The following is a 15,818-nucleotide window of genomic DNA, read 5'->3' as shown; positions in this document are numbered from 1 at the left end:
TGAATCATGGTAACATCTACATTTTTAAACTGTGGACAAAATACGGAACAAACCATGAATTTAAATGTATATGAAGTATATTTATTCTATTATAAAAGTAAACAGAAAAGGTCTCTATTCTCCTTTCTGTGTCTCACCCCTTTCTCAACTCATGTTCTCATCCCCTCCTAGGATATGAGAAGAGAGAGAGAGAGAGAGAGATTTGCTGATTTAATCGACAGAGCTGTGGCTCTGAGAGGTGGTTGAGACTAGAAGAGCACAAATGTAGTTAATTAACCGTCAGTAAAACTGAGTTTCTACACGATTAATCCTGCAAAAGCACCACGTTAAATCCTGTGTTCACCAGAAATGTGCTCGTAAGTTTCTTGGAAATGAGTAATTAAGCATGAATAAGCATAAAAAATGACTTATCAACTAAATAAATCTTAGTCCACTAAAAGCAAAACCAAAGATTAGTCAATTAATCGACAAAGAGGGGACAGGCCCAGTTTTCCATTACCAAAAAAGTCCCTGGTACCGGCTAACAGGTACTTCTTTTTTTTTAGTATCACCTCAGTCGAGGTTCCAAGCGAGCGACACCAAAAGGTGACGTGAAAACCTGCAGGCTGCTGATTGGTCGGAGGCAGGAAGAGAAGACATCTCTCATATCTGCTGACGGAAAGCTTGGAGTAAAACACGAGGTCACCCGGTTCCAGCTGTAATTCTAACGTGGATGCTGACGTAAACAGTAAAAATCAACAGTAATTACAGGGACTTCCGTGTTGAAGCATTAACTCCATAGACAATTCCCAGAATGCATTGTAAAAGCGGTGTGGGTGTTTCCTCACTATGTGCACTGACTAGAAGTGACATCACTAGGCTTCAGATTTACGAGGGGCAGTTAATGACTGATTATCACCTTATCTAACTTGTTATTTACTTCAATAACTCTATTTAGCCTGTGAAATGTAAAGAGTAGTCATAGTATTGTCCTTAAAATGGTGGCGGGGGTGTGTATGACGTGTTGTTTTAGTGAGGACTCATAAATAACTACAAATAATTTTAGGGAAATCTGTTTTGTTATGCATTTCTGGATGTTTTAAATATACATTGGCTTATATATCGGATTTATAAATCTCCAAATATTTGTATCAGTATCGGCCTTAAAAATCCTCTATCAGTCAGTCTCTAATTTGGTATAGTCTAAAGTTAAATCAAACAGCATTATTAGGATATATTGGTTCAACTGCTGAGTGCCAATGGCATCAAATAACATAATCTATAGAGGGGGCACATTTTCCCAAACGTTGCCTGAGGGGAGGCCCACTATCCCGGGTTTAACCAGTTTAACTCATGTTTACACCCTTCAAAGGACGGTTTAACACGTTTAACACGTTAACAAACCATCAAAACACTGGAAAAAGTGACAAAGAAATTGTTACAAAATTGACTAAAACATAATTTTAAAAAAGTCAAAAAAAGTGACAAAAAAATAGGAATAAAATTGACAAAAACATTGAGAAAAGTGTAGAAAAAGAGCTACAAAATGTTGAAATTTCAACCCAGAAAAACCCAAAGTTGCAGGTCAATGGGAAGACAACACGAGGGGTTAAGTACAGTACTTTTACTAGTACTATTAATATTATCACATATGGATGCAGCACTAAACAGCTTGTCCACTTCTCTTTTGTTGTTGTTGCGATGTTAGACACTACAGTTGCTCTACGGAAACAAGGACTGCAGACTCAACACCCGCTCTTTCCTGAATATGAACTTCTGCTTTCAGGTATTGTGTGTGCCAGGATGTAAAACAAACTAAATGTGTCACTGTTTATCCCAACACCTATAAAAGACGATGAACTCCAACAGTAAATCTTAGCACAACAAGGCAAAGTGTTAAAGAAATACACCAGCACTTTGTGCACATAGCACTTCAATTCTTACAGTCACACGTCAAGATGTTGTTGTGTCTGTACAGAGTCACGTGTGTCCTTCATTTATGTCCTGAGAGGTCCAGTGTTGATTTAGGGTTTGTCTGTACATGTTTGTGTGTTGAAGCAACAGATGGTAGCACTATGCACGAAGACAAATGTCCCCTCTGGGACAATAAAGTAAATTTCCTTCTATTCTAGTAGGCTACATCCCATCTGTTGTCTTTCTGAACTGCTCACATCCCATTAGGAAATGTCCACAGACAGGAAAACAAATTGAATACTAGAAGCCAGCACAGGCTACACAAAAAAAGACAAGTCTTATAGTAAAACCTAACCCTTCACTCTGGTAAGGCATTACCACTGTGAATTACAAATAGCACTTACTATAAACTAAAGACAGCAACACACTGCTGTCAATCAATTGTGTGTAAAAACGAGTTAGCATGAAGGAGTAGCAAGCTAGTTCCCAGTTTACAATCACAAACTTGGGAACTGTAAGGACATAACAAAAGATCCAATTATTCAATAATTCAAAACAGGCCATTTTTGTGTAAATTAATAGCCAAAACTTTATTGTTGTTTGGCGTTAGCTGTCTGAACCCTAAAGTAGACCAACTTATCACTTAATTCGATAAAACATTGTCCAAAAATAGGCTAACGTTACCTTCCACTTTGTTAAACAGACCCTAGACTGAACCCTAGAGAAGGCCTGGACCGGTCACATGATACCACCAAACTACATTGAAAATGCGTTTAATTTAAAGTAGTTGTACTGCCCCGCCGACACGTAGCATGAATGCATAAATACACATATAAGCCTTCCCTTACTTTGGTGTGTACACGCTTCTGTATTATATTGTATGTATTACACCACGCCGAATTGAACAACTGCTCCTTTTCATTATTTAAATGGACAAGTCACGTTTATATCAGTTATGTGTCGCTTGCCTTTGAAAATATACGTTAAAGTCAGGTTTTTGAATTGGGACGCTGGTGTTATTATCCGTTAGTTAACGTCAACGGTAACAGATAAGATATCTGCAACCGTTGACGTTGACGTTAAACTGTTAAAACTGACGTCGTAGTAGTTGACGTTAGTTAAACTAAAAGAGCTCTTTACTACCACGGGAACTCACTGAGCTTAGCCAGGTCAAACACACCTGAACCACTCCCGACTCTTGGTCCGCGTAGCTATGTCATGCGTCGGGGTTAGCTTGAAATGTAAGGGCTACGGCTAGCTCGTTAACGTCAACGTGCTTTCGCTTTACCCGGTGCCGCTGGTGCTGTGCCGTCTGCCTCGGACCGTGGACGTGTGGAGGCGTTTGCCATCTTCTCTGGTTTTCTGACGGCAGCTCTTCAAATTCCCGTCGACGGAAAACGTACTGGTCATTGGCAGGTTGCGTTAAAGTGGACATTTTACAGCGAGTCCACTGACAGACGAACTGACAGTAACTTTCGGGAATCAAAACATGCGAGTGAAGTGATTGACAGCACGCAGTCCAATGCCCGCCCTGGCACACACGTTCCCGATACGCTCGCGAGAACTCATCATCATCCATTTGTAGCACAGCAGTTGTATTTACGTCAACAGGCGCCACCTACAGGCTGCATCAGTCATTACACCCGCCAGTTGCTGTTTAACCTTTGACCTATTTCAAATTTTTACAAGAAGAAATGTGGTACAAATACATTTTTTTCTACCTGAAAATCAACGGCTTTACCTTTATTTACCGTAATAAACATGTATTCCCGACTCAATTCAGAAAATTATTCTGGATATGACACTTATGTTTTTTCCATAGTGGATTTTTAACATGAATTATGACTTTATGACAAAAAACGAACCCCACTTCCATTTTTAATTGTGTTCTACTAGAGACTGATTGCATCCCCTAAACATACATGTTATCTCAATTGTTTGAAATCTAGATAAAGACAATATTTCTTAATAGATTATGAAGTAAACTGTTATTTCAGAATTGTTTTTAAAACCCCAAGGGGGTGGGGAGGGGGGAGAGAGAGTTCAGCATCCTAACAGCCTGGTATATGAAGCTGTTGGTGAGTCTGGTGGTGCGTGAGCGCAGGCTTCTTAGACTTAGACTTAGACTTAGACTTCTCTTTATTGTATTATTAGTATTCTGTACCTCTTCCCAGAGGGCAGTTGATCAAACAAATTGTGAGCGGGGGTGACTTGCATCACTCACAATTGTGGTTGCCTTCATTTTCTTTGACACACTCTCTCCTCTCCCTTTCCATTTGTGTGCATCCTGTCCCAGGAATTCTCCCCTGGAGTCCTTACGTTTTTTTTCCCGCCCATCATATTTCCTTAGGAGGGGAACAAGGTCTTGGTTGCAGCTGTCACCGGGGTCCTGCTGCACTCCCTGCTACACCCTGTAACGCCCTGCAGCGCCTGGCTGTGACATTTCATTTCATTTCATATGTTTATTATACAGGAAAGTTAGAAAAAGTAACGTTACATTACAATGTAAAACAGGCCTGACTCAGTTTAAATACTGGTTTTCAGCAGGTTCCTGTTGTGCAGAAACATAAAACATGAGTACAGCACGTCAAGACAGACATTATTACAAGACATTGATATGGAAAAATAAATTTAGACAACTGAAAACAATACAGGTGAATGAACTACTACGACTACCATTTGTAATCACTGTTCCATTATCTTTATTGTGACTGTTATTGTCACTTTTCATCACCCCCCCCAACAAACGCCGTCAGACCCTGCCTACCAAAAATGAAATACTCTGCAGGGTGGGGTGGTGGAATACATTTTTTGGGCCTCAAGTTCCAAAAAAGGGGCTCGGTTCTTGCCCTGATGTTGTGATTCGTTATTCCGACTGGGAGGCATGGGATTACATGTCACTTGTAAGCAGCGTAATCCCGGCTAATCTGGGATTCAGTTTCACGCTGCACCGTGGACACAACCTCAGACTGGAGAGGACTGGGAACATGGAGAAACAAAGGGAAGGACAGGTCTGAGTATGCGGTTTGTCTGATGAAGGATGTATCTGCTGGTCCTGGTTCACATCCTGCAGTCCTCTCTGTTGGCGGTCCAGTCCTGTCCCGCTGCATGCGCCTGCACGTACGGGTCCAGTGGAATAGCAGAGACCAGGTTTACTGAGGCTGATTTCAATCCCATGTCTCCGTATTTATGTGTGCAAGTGCTTTGTTTCTGCCAGATCACACGGGGGACTGGATTTGAATAGTTATGGTATTATTGAAGCTCTATGAATGCAACACAGCAGTGCTAACCAACAAATGTTATAACGGGTGATGCCATCATTTGCCAAATCTGGTTATAAGCATGTTGTATCTTGCAGGTCACAGACCTCTGTCACAGGAACAGAGGAGTGGTTCATTTTTACAGTATTTCACGATGCATTGTAACACTCCAAGTCAAAATTAACACACAAAAACACGATGTTTGTCCGTCCGAACTTCATTCCTAACAATGTCGTTTTTAACCTCGCAGGTTGGTGCAGTGCAGTGACCCCGGCATCTCAGCTGTTCCCATTAACGTCCCAGCTGACACAGTCAAACTGCGTCTGGAGAAGACCTTGATCTCCAGGGTGCCCCGGGCCGCCTTCTACAACCTGTCCGAGCTGCGTTTCTTGTGGCTGACCTACAACTCCGTCACCTCCATCCACCCCAGCAGCTTTGTCAACCTGAAGGCCGTGCGGGAGCTGCGTCTGGATGGGAACCTCCTGACATCCTTCCCCTGGGAGGGGCTCAGGGACATGCCCCGCCTCCAGACTCTGGGTCTCCATAACAACCGCCTGTCCAGCCTCCCTGCCCACGCTGCTCTCTTTCTCCCCAACATCACCTACCTCGACCTGTCCAGCAACAGGTGTGTTCGGGTGTGTAGTCTAGAAAGCTACAGAGCTGCAGAGCCTTGTGTGAAACCGTTCCCTTATTCACTCAGTATTCCATATATAGTCAACTATATATGCAACGACGATTTCGGACCCTCACTGAAATAGCATTTTACAAATATTGGTTGCATGACGGAGGCGGCCATGCCCAGCATCATGTAAACAAATTGCATTGTGGTGTATGCAAGTAAAACAAAGGATTCATCATATGAGCACTCAAGCTGTGCATTGTGGGTATTTTATAGTGGACTAGATACTCTCCTTTTCTCCTTGTCTCCTCTTTCTGTCCCCTCTTTCTTCTCTCCTATCCTTGTTTACTCTCCTCTTCTTGTCCCCTCTCCTTCGCGGGAGGAAGGAAGACAGGAAGACAGTCATTTCTATCTGTCTGGCAGGTTTTTGTTGTGGTGTTTATTTTATTTAGGATTTTCTTTTCTGGACTTGTTTATGATTTTGTTGATGCTGCTTCTTTTAAATGGTCCAATAAAGGGACTTTAAAAAAACAAAACAAAAATCTCTCTTCTCCCTGTCTTCTCTCCTTGTCTCCTGTCCTCTCCACTCCCTGTCTCCTCTCCCTGTCTCCTTTCCTTGTCTCCTGTCCTCTCCACTCACTGTCTCCTCTCCTTGTCTCCTGTCCTCTCCACTCCCTGTCTCCTCTCCCTGTCTCCTCTCCTTGCTGCCTGTCCTCTCCACTCACTGTCTCCTCTCCTTGTCTCCTGTCCTCTCCACTCACTGTCTCCTCTCCTTGTCTCCTGTCCTCTCCACTCCCTGTCTCATCTCCCTGTCTCCTTTCATCATCTCCTGTCCACTCCACTCCTTGTCTCCACTCCTTGTCTCCTATCCTCTTGACTCCTCTCCCTGTCTCATCTCCTTGTCTCCTGTCCAATCCACTCCTTGTCTCCTGTCCTCTCCACTGCCTGTCTCCTCTCCTCGTCTTCTGTCCTCTCCACACCCTGTCTCCTCTCCCTGTCTCCTCTCCTTGTCTCCTGTCCTCTCCACTCCCTGTCTCCTGTCCTTGTCTCCTTTCCTCAGGCTCACCATATTACCTGCTGAGCTGCTGGACCTTTGGTTTCCTGTCCCAGGACAACAGGAAGGACCAGAAAAAAGAAGAGTTTTGGGTACAGTACATGTTAGAGACACGTTATATTCTAATCCTTTCTAAATGAGAACTTTATTTAAACCAGCAAATAACTAAATAAATGTGTACTGTTACTTGATTTTAAATCAGCGATCAATAATGGTGTAGAACTGAAAACCTGCCATTACTACAATGCTTTTAGATCCAATTTATGACACATATGAAACATGACAATTAAGCAAATGAGTTAAATTGTCCTGAATATCCAGGTCTCCATGACAACCCCTGGCTGTGTGACTGCCAGATCTCCATGGTGATGTCCCTGTCCGCGTCCCTGGGGAGTCCTGTGGTTCTGATGGACCAGCTGCTGGTCTGCCGCAGGTCTCCGGGTCAGTCCGGGGTGCTGGTGACCCAGGCCGAGCTGTCCCGCTGTGCGAGGCCTTCGGTCCAGCCTGCAGCCACCAGAGTCATCTCCCCACTGGGCAGCAACGTGATCCTCCGCTGTGACGCCACCGGCTACCCGACACCAACCCTGACCTGGATCAAAACCTCGGCCTACACCGGTAACCCCCGCTCGGGCTCGCGACACATTCTCATTCCCGACTGGTGCTTGGTTAGGATCCCTCGGCGCCACTTTTTAACCCTTGTGATGTCTTCCCGTCAAAACTGAAAATCAACACTTTTGTTGAAGCTTTTTATCGATGTTTTTAGCTTTTTCTTACGTTTTTTGTCCTCCTTTTTTCCATGTTTGTCACTTTATGTTTTCAATAAGTTTCATACTACGTCACCTTACGGCCCTGGCTCAGGTTATAAAGTGATATTACTAAGCTCTGAGATCATGTTGTTATTTGGTTCTCGTTGCAGATTGTTGCCAACAAGACATCCTTGAGGACTCTAACCAGCTACCCAGGAATTTGGAAAGTTGTAAGTTGGTGCTATCTTGTCTATTTTAAGATCCATGTGTTACAGCATTTAGGGATTTTCTCCTACTACCAGTGTTTCCCCGGTATTTTTATTTCTGCGATGCTTTCACCATGTCTTTAAAACTGGCTGTGTAAAACTCTGAGCCAGAGATGTTCAACAGGGGGTCCGGGGCCCCATAGGGGGTCCTCAGAGTTACTGCAAGGGGCACCAAATTATTGTAAATTTTTTGGAAAGTTTGTCACTACAGAAAAATACTTTGCACATCTGTAACGTGAGACGGGTGCGTCGGAGGGAGATAGGTAAAAAGTTGCAAAGAAACTCCCGCACACTGTCAATTATAAAGACATTTAATAGTTCTAGGAAAAATTAATGAAAGGAGTTTCTTTGTAACTTTACAATTTTTTTGATCCGACAACTTATTAGCAAATATAAATCTGCATATTTGTGGAAAACCTATTGACAATTTACTTACAGACCTAAAGGTAAGATGATCACTTAGGTAGTCTTCCACAGATTCAGTTCATATTAAGGATTCTCTGTGCCGCATGTATGTTTAACATTAAAACTTGACTTACAAAATAATACCAGCAATTATCGTAATAGCTTATTCTATGCAGTAAAAAACTACGTATGAGGCTTCAGGCCGCCCTACACAATATTATAGTCCCAGTTTAATATGCAACTTATTTTTATACGGTAAGTAGTAGGGGGTCCCTGCTCTGTCTCCCTCTCAGTTAAACAGTCCTTTGCTTAAAACACATACCAACCCCCGCTCTAAGCCAAACTGGTGTAAAATGCTGAGATTTTGCAACTTTGCATGTTCCAGTTATGCAGGAATCACCTCGGGTTGGGGTTCGCTGGTCGATAATCAGCCTGAACGGGTTATCATACGAGGACGCCGGAGAATACCGCTGCCAGGCACGGAACATGGCGGGAATATCTGAAGCCCCGATCAAACTGAAGGTGGTGGGGATCTCACGAATATCCCGTCTGCCAAAAAAGAAGCCCAAAAAGCCTCGACCCAAATCATCAACAAAGAACATGAAGCCAAACCAGACTCGAGCTCCCACCAACACCCCCTCAGTGAAGGATAAGCAGACACTCCCAAACATTAACAAGACCCAGACAGCTCCTAGTCTTTTGCCCAAAGTGTTCCCTAAAGACAAGTACATTAAAAGGCGCAAAATGAACTTAACAAATGCAAAGGCCCCAGCATCCATCAAGTCTACACCTGAGCCCCCAGGAAACTCTACAACTGCTCCATTGTCAGAGAAACTTGTATAAGATACATTGAAGTTGATCTGCATCAGTAACTTGGTTGACTTTCAAAAGGTTATTGGAAAGCAAAGCAACCTTAACTGCTTGTGAACCTCTAGTTTTAGTGTTTCGGGCTTTTTTGGGTCCTTCTGCACTGCTAAATACAAGTGTTGATAAGCTGTCCTGTAAATGTGACTTGTTTGTATGAATAAAATGTTTCACACAGTTTGATTTTTTTGTGAGTTTTTCCTCTTTCTGTGAGGACCAGCAGTCTCTTTGATGAAGCCCCGGTCCTGGGGTTAACATTCATTCTCACTATGGTCTTTAAGTTAAAGACCTTGGTTCCAATGTATCACATGACATACGTTTTTATCATCATAGCCACCAGATACAAAGGGAGGAACTGTGCCTACCGTTTTAGCTGAGTGAGAAAATGAATGAAGGCGAGAGCTGCTGTTTTCTAGGATTACAGTGTCGACATACAGAGGAGAGTTGTAGGCACAACAGAGCAGAGAGAGAAAGGGGAGCTTCTCTCAAATTTATGTAGCTCAAATGTGAAAAAAACTGAACTCTAATGTCAAGCACCCCCCAGGAAGAGAGCAACCTGGCTTGTAGCCCCAAAGTAATCTGAGTTTAAGATCCCTGGTCGACTGCTTTCCACAGTTACCACCAGAAAGTACCTTTACTGAGCCGCAGGCGCAGGCTACTGACACCCTGCGGGCGAGCAAGCAATACAAAGCTGTCCAAACATTACGCCCCGAATTTCCTGGGGCTAGATTTCCCAATTCATGGTCCCCAGAGTATGAAGCCTACTAATTTTATGGTCCACTAACTTTGGATATTTGTGGTTTTGAGTGAAATGCGGGTTGAACAGATAGCTTGACACAACATCCTGGGCACTACTTGCCTGCATAATTTCTACAGGACATGCCAAAGAACTCATTAGCGTTGTCAAATCAGTTTTATTTAGTTTTAAAGCCCAGTGGTTCTAGACCATTTCAAAAGGCCGGGGCCACACGGGATTTTCGGGGTACCAAATATATTAAGCACAACCCTCCAACCCCCTTGGTTAAAAAAAAAAAAATAACTTGTCACGTGCCTAGACATGATAGGGACGTAACACACGTGAAACAAGTCAGTGGGGAGTTGGGTTGGAAACCAGAGGGTCGCTGGTTCAAGTCCCTGTTCTAGCCAAAGTACGGTAGTGGACTGGTAGCTGGAGAGGTGTGCCAGTTCACCTCTTGAGCAAGGCACCGAACCTCCAACTACTCGGGGCGCCTTTCCACGGGCAGCCCCCCCCCCCCCACACTCTGACATCTCTCCCTTTAGTGCATGTATAGCTACTGAGCTTGTGTGTGTAGTTCAAGCCTGTGTGTAATGTGTGTAATAACAACAATGTGTAAATTTTAATTTCCCCTCGCGGGAATAAAGTATATAAAGTAATAAAGTATACACTACATTACATTAACCTACATTTTATTCATCACAGCACATGAATAATATCTCCTCTTCGAGGATTGAGAGTACTCTATGCAAACATTTGCTAAATTTAAATATAAATATATATATATATAATAATAATAATAATATATATAGATATAAATCTCAGGCTGATTCTACTAGCTGGTGAAAATAGATAGAACAGATGTTTAGCTCCTACACAGGAAATAATATCTTAAATTGTATCTCCTCCTACGTACAAACCTACACCCCGTTAAGTTTTACAGTGGACTCTGTAGTCGTCTGAGAAGGTAAAACCTTTAGTTCATGCTGCATTTGGCTGAACTTTTACTTCTTATTGTATAATGCAGCAAGCGCTTCATTCTGCATGGCGTCATCGCTCATAAAGAATCCTAATTAAGCCTGAAAGTTGATCTCGTGGGAGATGTTATGTGTTCTGCTGGATGTGGAGATAGTCAACTGTTTGCTCACATATTCATCACGTCAACTTTAAAAAGAAACAGCATATCAGTGATGTTTTTACAGCCTCTGCTGCCTCTACAGGGCCTGAACAACCAGTTCATGATGCGTTCCTTGTTTTACGGTTGACCAACAGTTCTGAAAAGATCAAAATACATTGGTTTATTTTTGAACCCTCCTGTTGTCCTTCGGGTAAAAAACTAACAGTATTCATCACCGTGTATTTGTATTTCTTCAATATTTCAACACCGCTATGGCAACTGCATGGCAGCCATTACTGTACTCACAACTGTATTACTAGGACATCACGTAGTACTTTGACTATTCGGAGTTGGGTTTTCAGTTTTTAATTTTGTGATCTGGATATTGGTTTGTTTATAAAATTGTTGAATAACAGAATCCTTAACCCTCGTGTTGTCCTCACGGGTCAAAAACGGACAAAAAATTGACATTTCTTTCCTTTTTCAGACTTTTTATTTAAGGTTTCACTAACACCCCCTTACTGCCACTAGTTTTACACTACTTTACACAAATTCATGGTCAATAACCCTAATTTATATAGAATTATGCCCAATGTTTGAGTTGGTAATTTAGTTAACAAGAAACTCATATTTCAGATATAGACCTTTTTAAAGGGGTCAAATTTGACCCGAGGACAACAGGAAGATTAATTTAATTTCCCATGTTTCCCAACTTTCCCTTTCCCTCTAAAGGTATAGTGGTAATTTACCAGGATGTAGTTCATGTTTAACTAACAATGTTTGGGAATGAAGTTACTGATTATCCACCAATCTTTACCTCTTACGTGTGACTTCTGATAAAGTAGTTATAATATCAATGAGGATGTAGGAGTGTATTTCAATAAAGAGCTTCACTAAAATAGTATAAACTACAGACAGGCTACTGTCTACTGTTGAACATGTCATCTGTCCCTCACGTGTGGACAGATTGTGTCACACGTGAGTGAGCGGCACATGGTGGTGTAATACAACACAATTAATTCAGTAATGATTGGCTGCACATTACGTGGTGAATAGGATTTGTTTGTTCACCATGATGGCACATTTTAACCACCTGTCTTTGTTAGTTGTTTTTAAACAACATCTTGTCTTCACCTTCGGGACCCTCTCGTATCCCTCGGGTCAAATTGACCCGGGACTTATTTGGGGTTTTAAAAACAATTCTGAAAATAAAATTGCACTTCATAATCTATTAAGAAATATTGTCTTTATCTCAATTTCAAAAACAAGTGTGATAACATCTATGTTTGGGGAATGCAATCAGTCTCTACCAGCACACTATTAAACATGGAAGTGGGGTTTGTTTTTTTGTCATAAGGTTATTATTCATGTTAAAAATCCACTGTGGAAAAAACTAATAAAAAAAAAATTAACGTTCTATATTAAGTCAGGAATACATGTTTATCACAGAAAATTAAGGTAAGGCCATAGATGTTTTGTAGAAAAATGGTATTTGTACCATTTTTCTTCTTGTAAAAATTTGAAATGCCATACAAGGGTTAAACAACATATTGACTTTGTGCTTACTTGTGCAAATGTGCTTATTTGTATTAAAAAGTTAATTCTCTATTAACAAGTAGAATAGGTTGGCAGTATGATTGGGCCTCGTTTTGATTTGAACAATCCTGATTCTTCCTTTTGATTCCCGTTCTTATAGACTCCGACTCTTTGAGGAGGGGAGTAGAAACGGGTCACATGCTTTATTTCAAAGACAAAAGGAAAATTGAATTGTGATTCAATGGTGATTTAAAGTTGAACCGGGATTTTTCAATGCAAAATAAAGCCACAGTTTAGAGCGCTAGGGCTGCAGGATCCAGAAAATGTCACCATTCAATATTGATTTTTAGGTTCAGGATTCCATTCATAAAAGATTCTCAATTGAAAAACATTCATAGTATGTAATTGTAGTTACTTTTACCCATGTGATAGTATACACGTCATTAGATAACCAAAATAAAAACAAACATGAAACGATTTTTGGAATTCTACGAATCCATTTTGAATCTGTAGAGCTTGTATCGCGATATGAATGTGAATTGATTTTTTTGCACACCCCTGCTGCAACACAAGCGCTAAAAGTACACTGGCCGCTACGGAAACCAACACCTAGTAACTTACTAACTTAGTCAGTTTTTTGTGTTAAATTTGGAACCAATGATCCGATTCCAAGTCAAATTTTCTGAACGATTCCAATAAAGTTTTTTTTAAAATGATTTGAACTTTGAATGGGTTCTTGATGCCCAATCCTAGTTGGGAGTGAGGTACGCTGCCAGTGAAGACGTCATCTCAGGGTCTTGTCCACAAGGTAATGTAAATGTAAATGTACAGCATTTATATTGCATCTTAACAACTACTCAAGGCGCTTTTTCTTATGGTTTTGGTGTTTTGTCTTATTTTGTAGTCTGTTTATCTGTTTTGTATTTGCTCCGTTTCCAGTTTTAATTTGACGGTCTGGTTTTCTGTCTTGCCTTGTCTTGTTTTACTTCCTATCTTTTGGGTTTTTTTTCCCGCTCTTGTGATTGCCTGATGTTTTCCACCTGTTTCCAGCCCTTGTGTCACCTGCCTCTTGTTACCTCGTTACCCTGTGTATTTAGTCTTTGTGTTCCCCTTGTCCTGTGTTATTTCAAGTGCAATAGCACCATTAGACAGGGTCCTTAACACTGTACAAAAGGGAATTCAGTAAACGTTAAGATTAAAAGTACATACGGTACATAAAAGTGAAAATAAAAAAAGTGGTACAAAGGTAAAACGAGAGGTAAAGGAGGTCATAATAATGGAAAAAAGAAAAGTTTTGATTTGAAAGTAGTGATAGAGCTAGCTTCTCTGACATATGACAGAAGGAGGCCTGCAGATGTCTTTTTGACCCTAGGAATTTCTAGAGGGTTGGTCTCCATGGAGCAGAGTGGTCCTGCAGGGGTATAGATAGGGCTTAATGAGTTAATGAGCAATTTGTAGTTTAAAAGGAGGATTTTGAAATCTGCTCTTGCCTGTATGGGCAGTAAGTGGAGAGAGGTTGAGACAGGAGTTATCTCCTGGTTTGGCTGTTTTGTTTTTGGCGAGCTGCAGGTATCTAAGTGAGCCAGAGAGGCCAGAAAACAGGGCGTCGCAGTAGTCTAGCCTAGAAGACACAAAGGCATGAATCAGAGTTTCTGCATTGCGCTTTGTTAAAATCGATCTAATCTTTGCAATAGTGCTCTGATGGTGGAAAGCAGTTTTTGTAACGGACTTAATGTGATTTCAGAAGTTTAGCTGAGAGTCAAATAAAAACCAAGGTTTTTAACCGTTTTGCTCTCAGTGATGTTGCAACCACGGTTTTTAAGCTTATTTTCAATGTTCTATTTTCCTTTGTTTTTTTCAAATGCCATGCTATTGAATTAAACACCCAAATTAATTTAAAGTGGTGAACTGATCATTTGTTTTACGTGTGTGGAGCGAGGGAACCTCCACGTTATTTCTTTTGACAAATTGGTTGTAAGAAAACCCAAATTTCTGAAACCTTTTGAAAATGGATCAAATTTTACCTGAGGACAGGATTTATTCATTGTTAGCATGAATTCAGGCTTTTTGTCTACTTATGTATACTGTGCAACATAGTTCAATCTCATGACAGCAGTTTCTATACAACAACTGTCAGTATGTTATGACAAGTGCATGTCAGATGGTCAAAAAGCATCTGAAACCCCCTCCCCCAACACCTTTCCCATGTCCCAAGCTGTCCCTGTCTTTGATGTCACGCAGGTTTTTTATCCTGCCCTTGAGTGTGGCTGTTTTAAACAGGCCTAAACACTTTGGCCTTTCACACAGACCCTAAAACACTCAGAAAGGGTCCAGGTACCAGGTCCAGACATTGAGTTGAGTATAAATAAACTTTTCTGGCTTTTCTTATCTCCAGAATAAAGTTTTAAAGTGTAAAAGTTGTTGTATCTCATGCAAATGTAAAGGGAAGGTTGATGATAAAGGAGTCATAACATTTATGATTGTCTTATCTCTGTGAAACTTGTAAAATTAACAATAAAGATACAATATGAGGAAGAAGCTCAGGGTCACAATGGTTGCACAAGCAGGTTTGGTGAGATCGGCTCCAGGGCGGACCGGAGATCTTCGGTTGGCCGCTGTTGCAACCAGACTCAGGCGTCACAACCTGGGGTCTGATGTGGTCTGTTCCAGGACCAGGGGAGATTCTAGGATCAGACCATTAGGGGGGCTCAGCTCCTAATGAGAATGTGGCACGGATACAGAGCCTTGCAAAAGGGTTAACCCAGTGGTAGCTGCTGAAAAACAACATCAGTGTTTTTTGACACTATTAACAAATCATAGAACTAAACCTGATACTTCACAAGTCCTAGTAATAACGACCCGATTGGACACAATGTTCTAACATTCAGCAATTTTAGTTGCTTATGTTTCAATTTGGGTTCTAATCTGCCAACGTTAAACTTCACAACTACACTTCTGCTCTCCCGCTGACAGATCAGATAGAGACTCAGCCGAAGGCGGGAGTCTGGCACAACCTCCTCTGATTGGCCAACACTACATCTCTGTTAACCCTTTCCTGGACTGGGTTACAGGTGCATAACATTGATGACAGACACACAGGATAGTAAATCTGTTTTAAGCCCTTTGTACCTAAAAGACAAATTTGCAAAATCTTACTTGAAGCACAAAAATTGATTAAGGACTACTAAGTTTTAGGGGGGCTGAGGCTTGAACCCCCCTTAAAAAGGGTCTGAAATTGTCCAGGACCTCCCCGACGGATGTTGTAATTGCCGTAAGCGATGTTGGGCTGTCTTGGTTTGGGTTGCTGTAGTCGTTGGGGGGG

The 15,818-nt window shown here is 41.6% G+C and overlaps 2 protein-coding genes across 2 annotated transcripts in view; one reads left to right on the top strand and one right to left on the bottom strand.

Moving 5' to 3' along the window:
* fam241a (family with sequence similarity 241 member A) overlaps positions 1-3,453 on the bottom strand; it is a 4,603-nt gene extending 1,150 nt beyond the window's left edge. The window contains exon 1 of the mRNA XM_032499841.1: positions 3,182-3,453. Coding sequence (XP_032355732.1) covers positions 3,182-3,328 — 147 coding nt within the window. The 5' untranslated portion in view covers positions 3,329-3,453. The remainder of the gene's footprint in view (positions 1-3,181) is intronic.
* Positions 3,454-4,599: 1,146 nt separating this feature from the next.
* On the top strand, positions 4,600-9,285 carry lrit3b (leucine-rich repeat, immunoglobulin-like and transmembrane domains 3b; the record flags this gene model as incomplete). The annotated part of the gene is given in 6 exon segments (XM_032499824.1): positions 4,600-5,043; positions 5,404-5,778; positions 6,833-6,918; positions 7,148-7,441; positions 7,743-7,802; positions 8,629-9,285. Coding segments are annotated over 6 exon segments (1,383 nt in total). The 3' UTR covers positions 9,087-9,285.
* Between the last annotated feature and the right edge of the window lie 6,533 nt (positions 9,286-15,818).

This window comes from Etheostoma spectabile, chromosome 20 (genome assembly GCF_008692095.1).
Source record: "Etheostoma spectabile isolate EspeVRDwgs_2016 chromosome 20, UIUC_Espe_1.0, whole genome shotgun sequence".
NCBI lineage: Eukaryota > Metazoa > Chordata > Actinopteri > Perciformes > Percidae > Etheostoma > Etheostoma spectabile.
The sequence above is the reverse complement of the archived record's forward strand: the minus strand, read 5'-3'. Positions and strand labels throughout refer to the sequence as shown.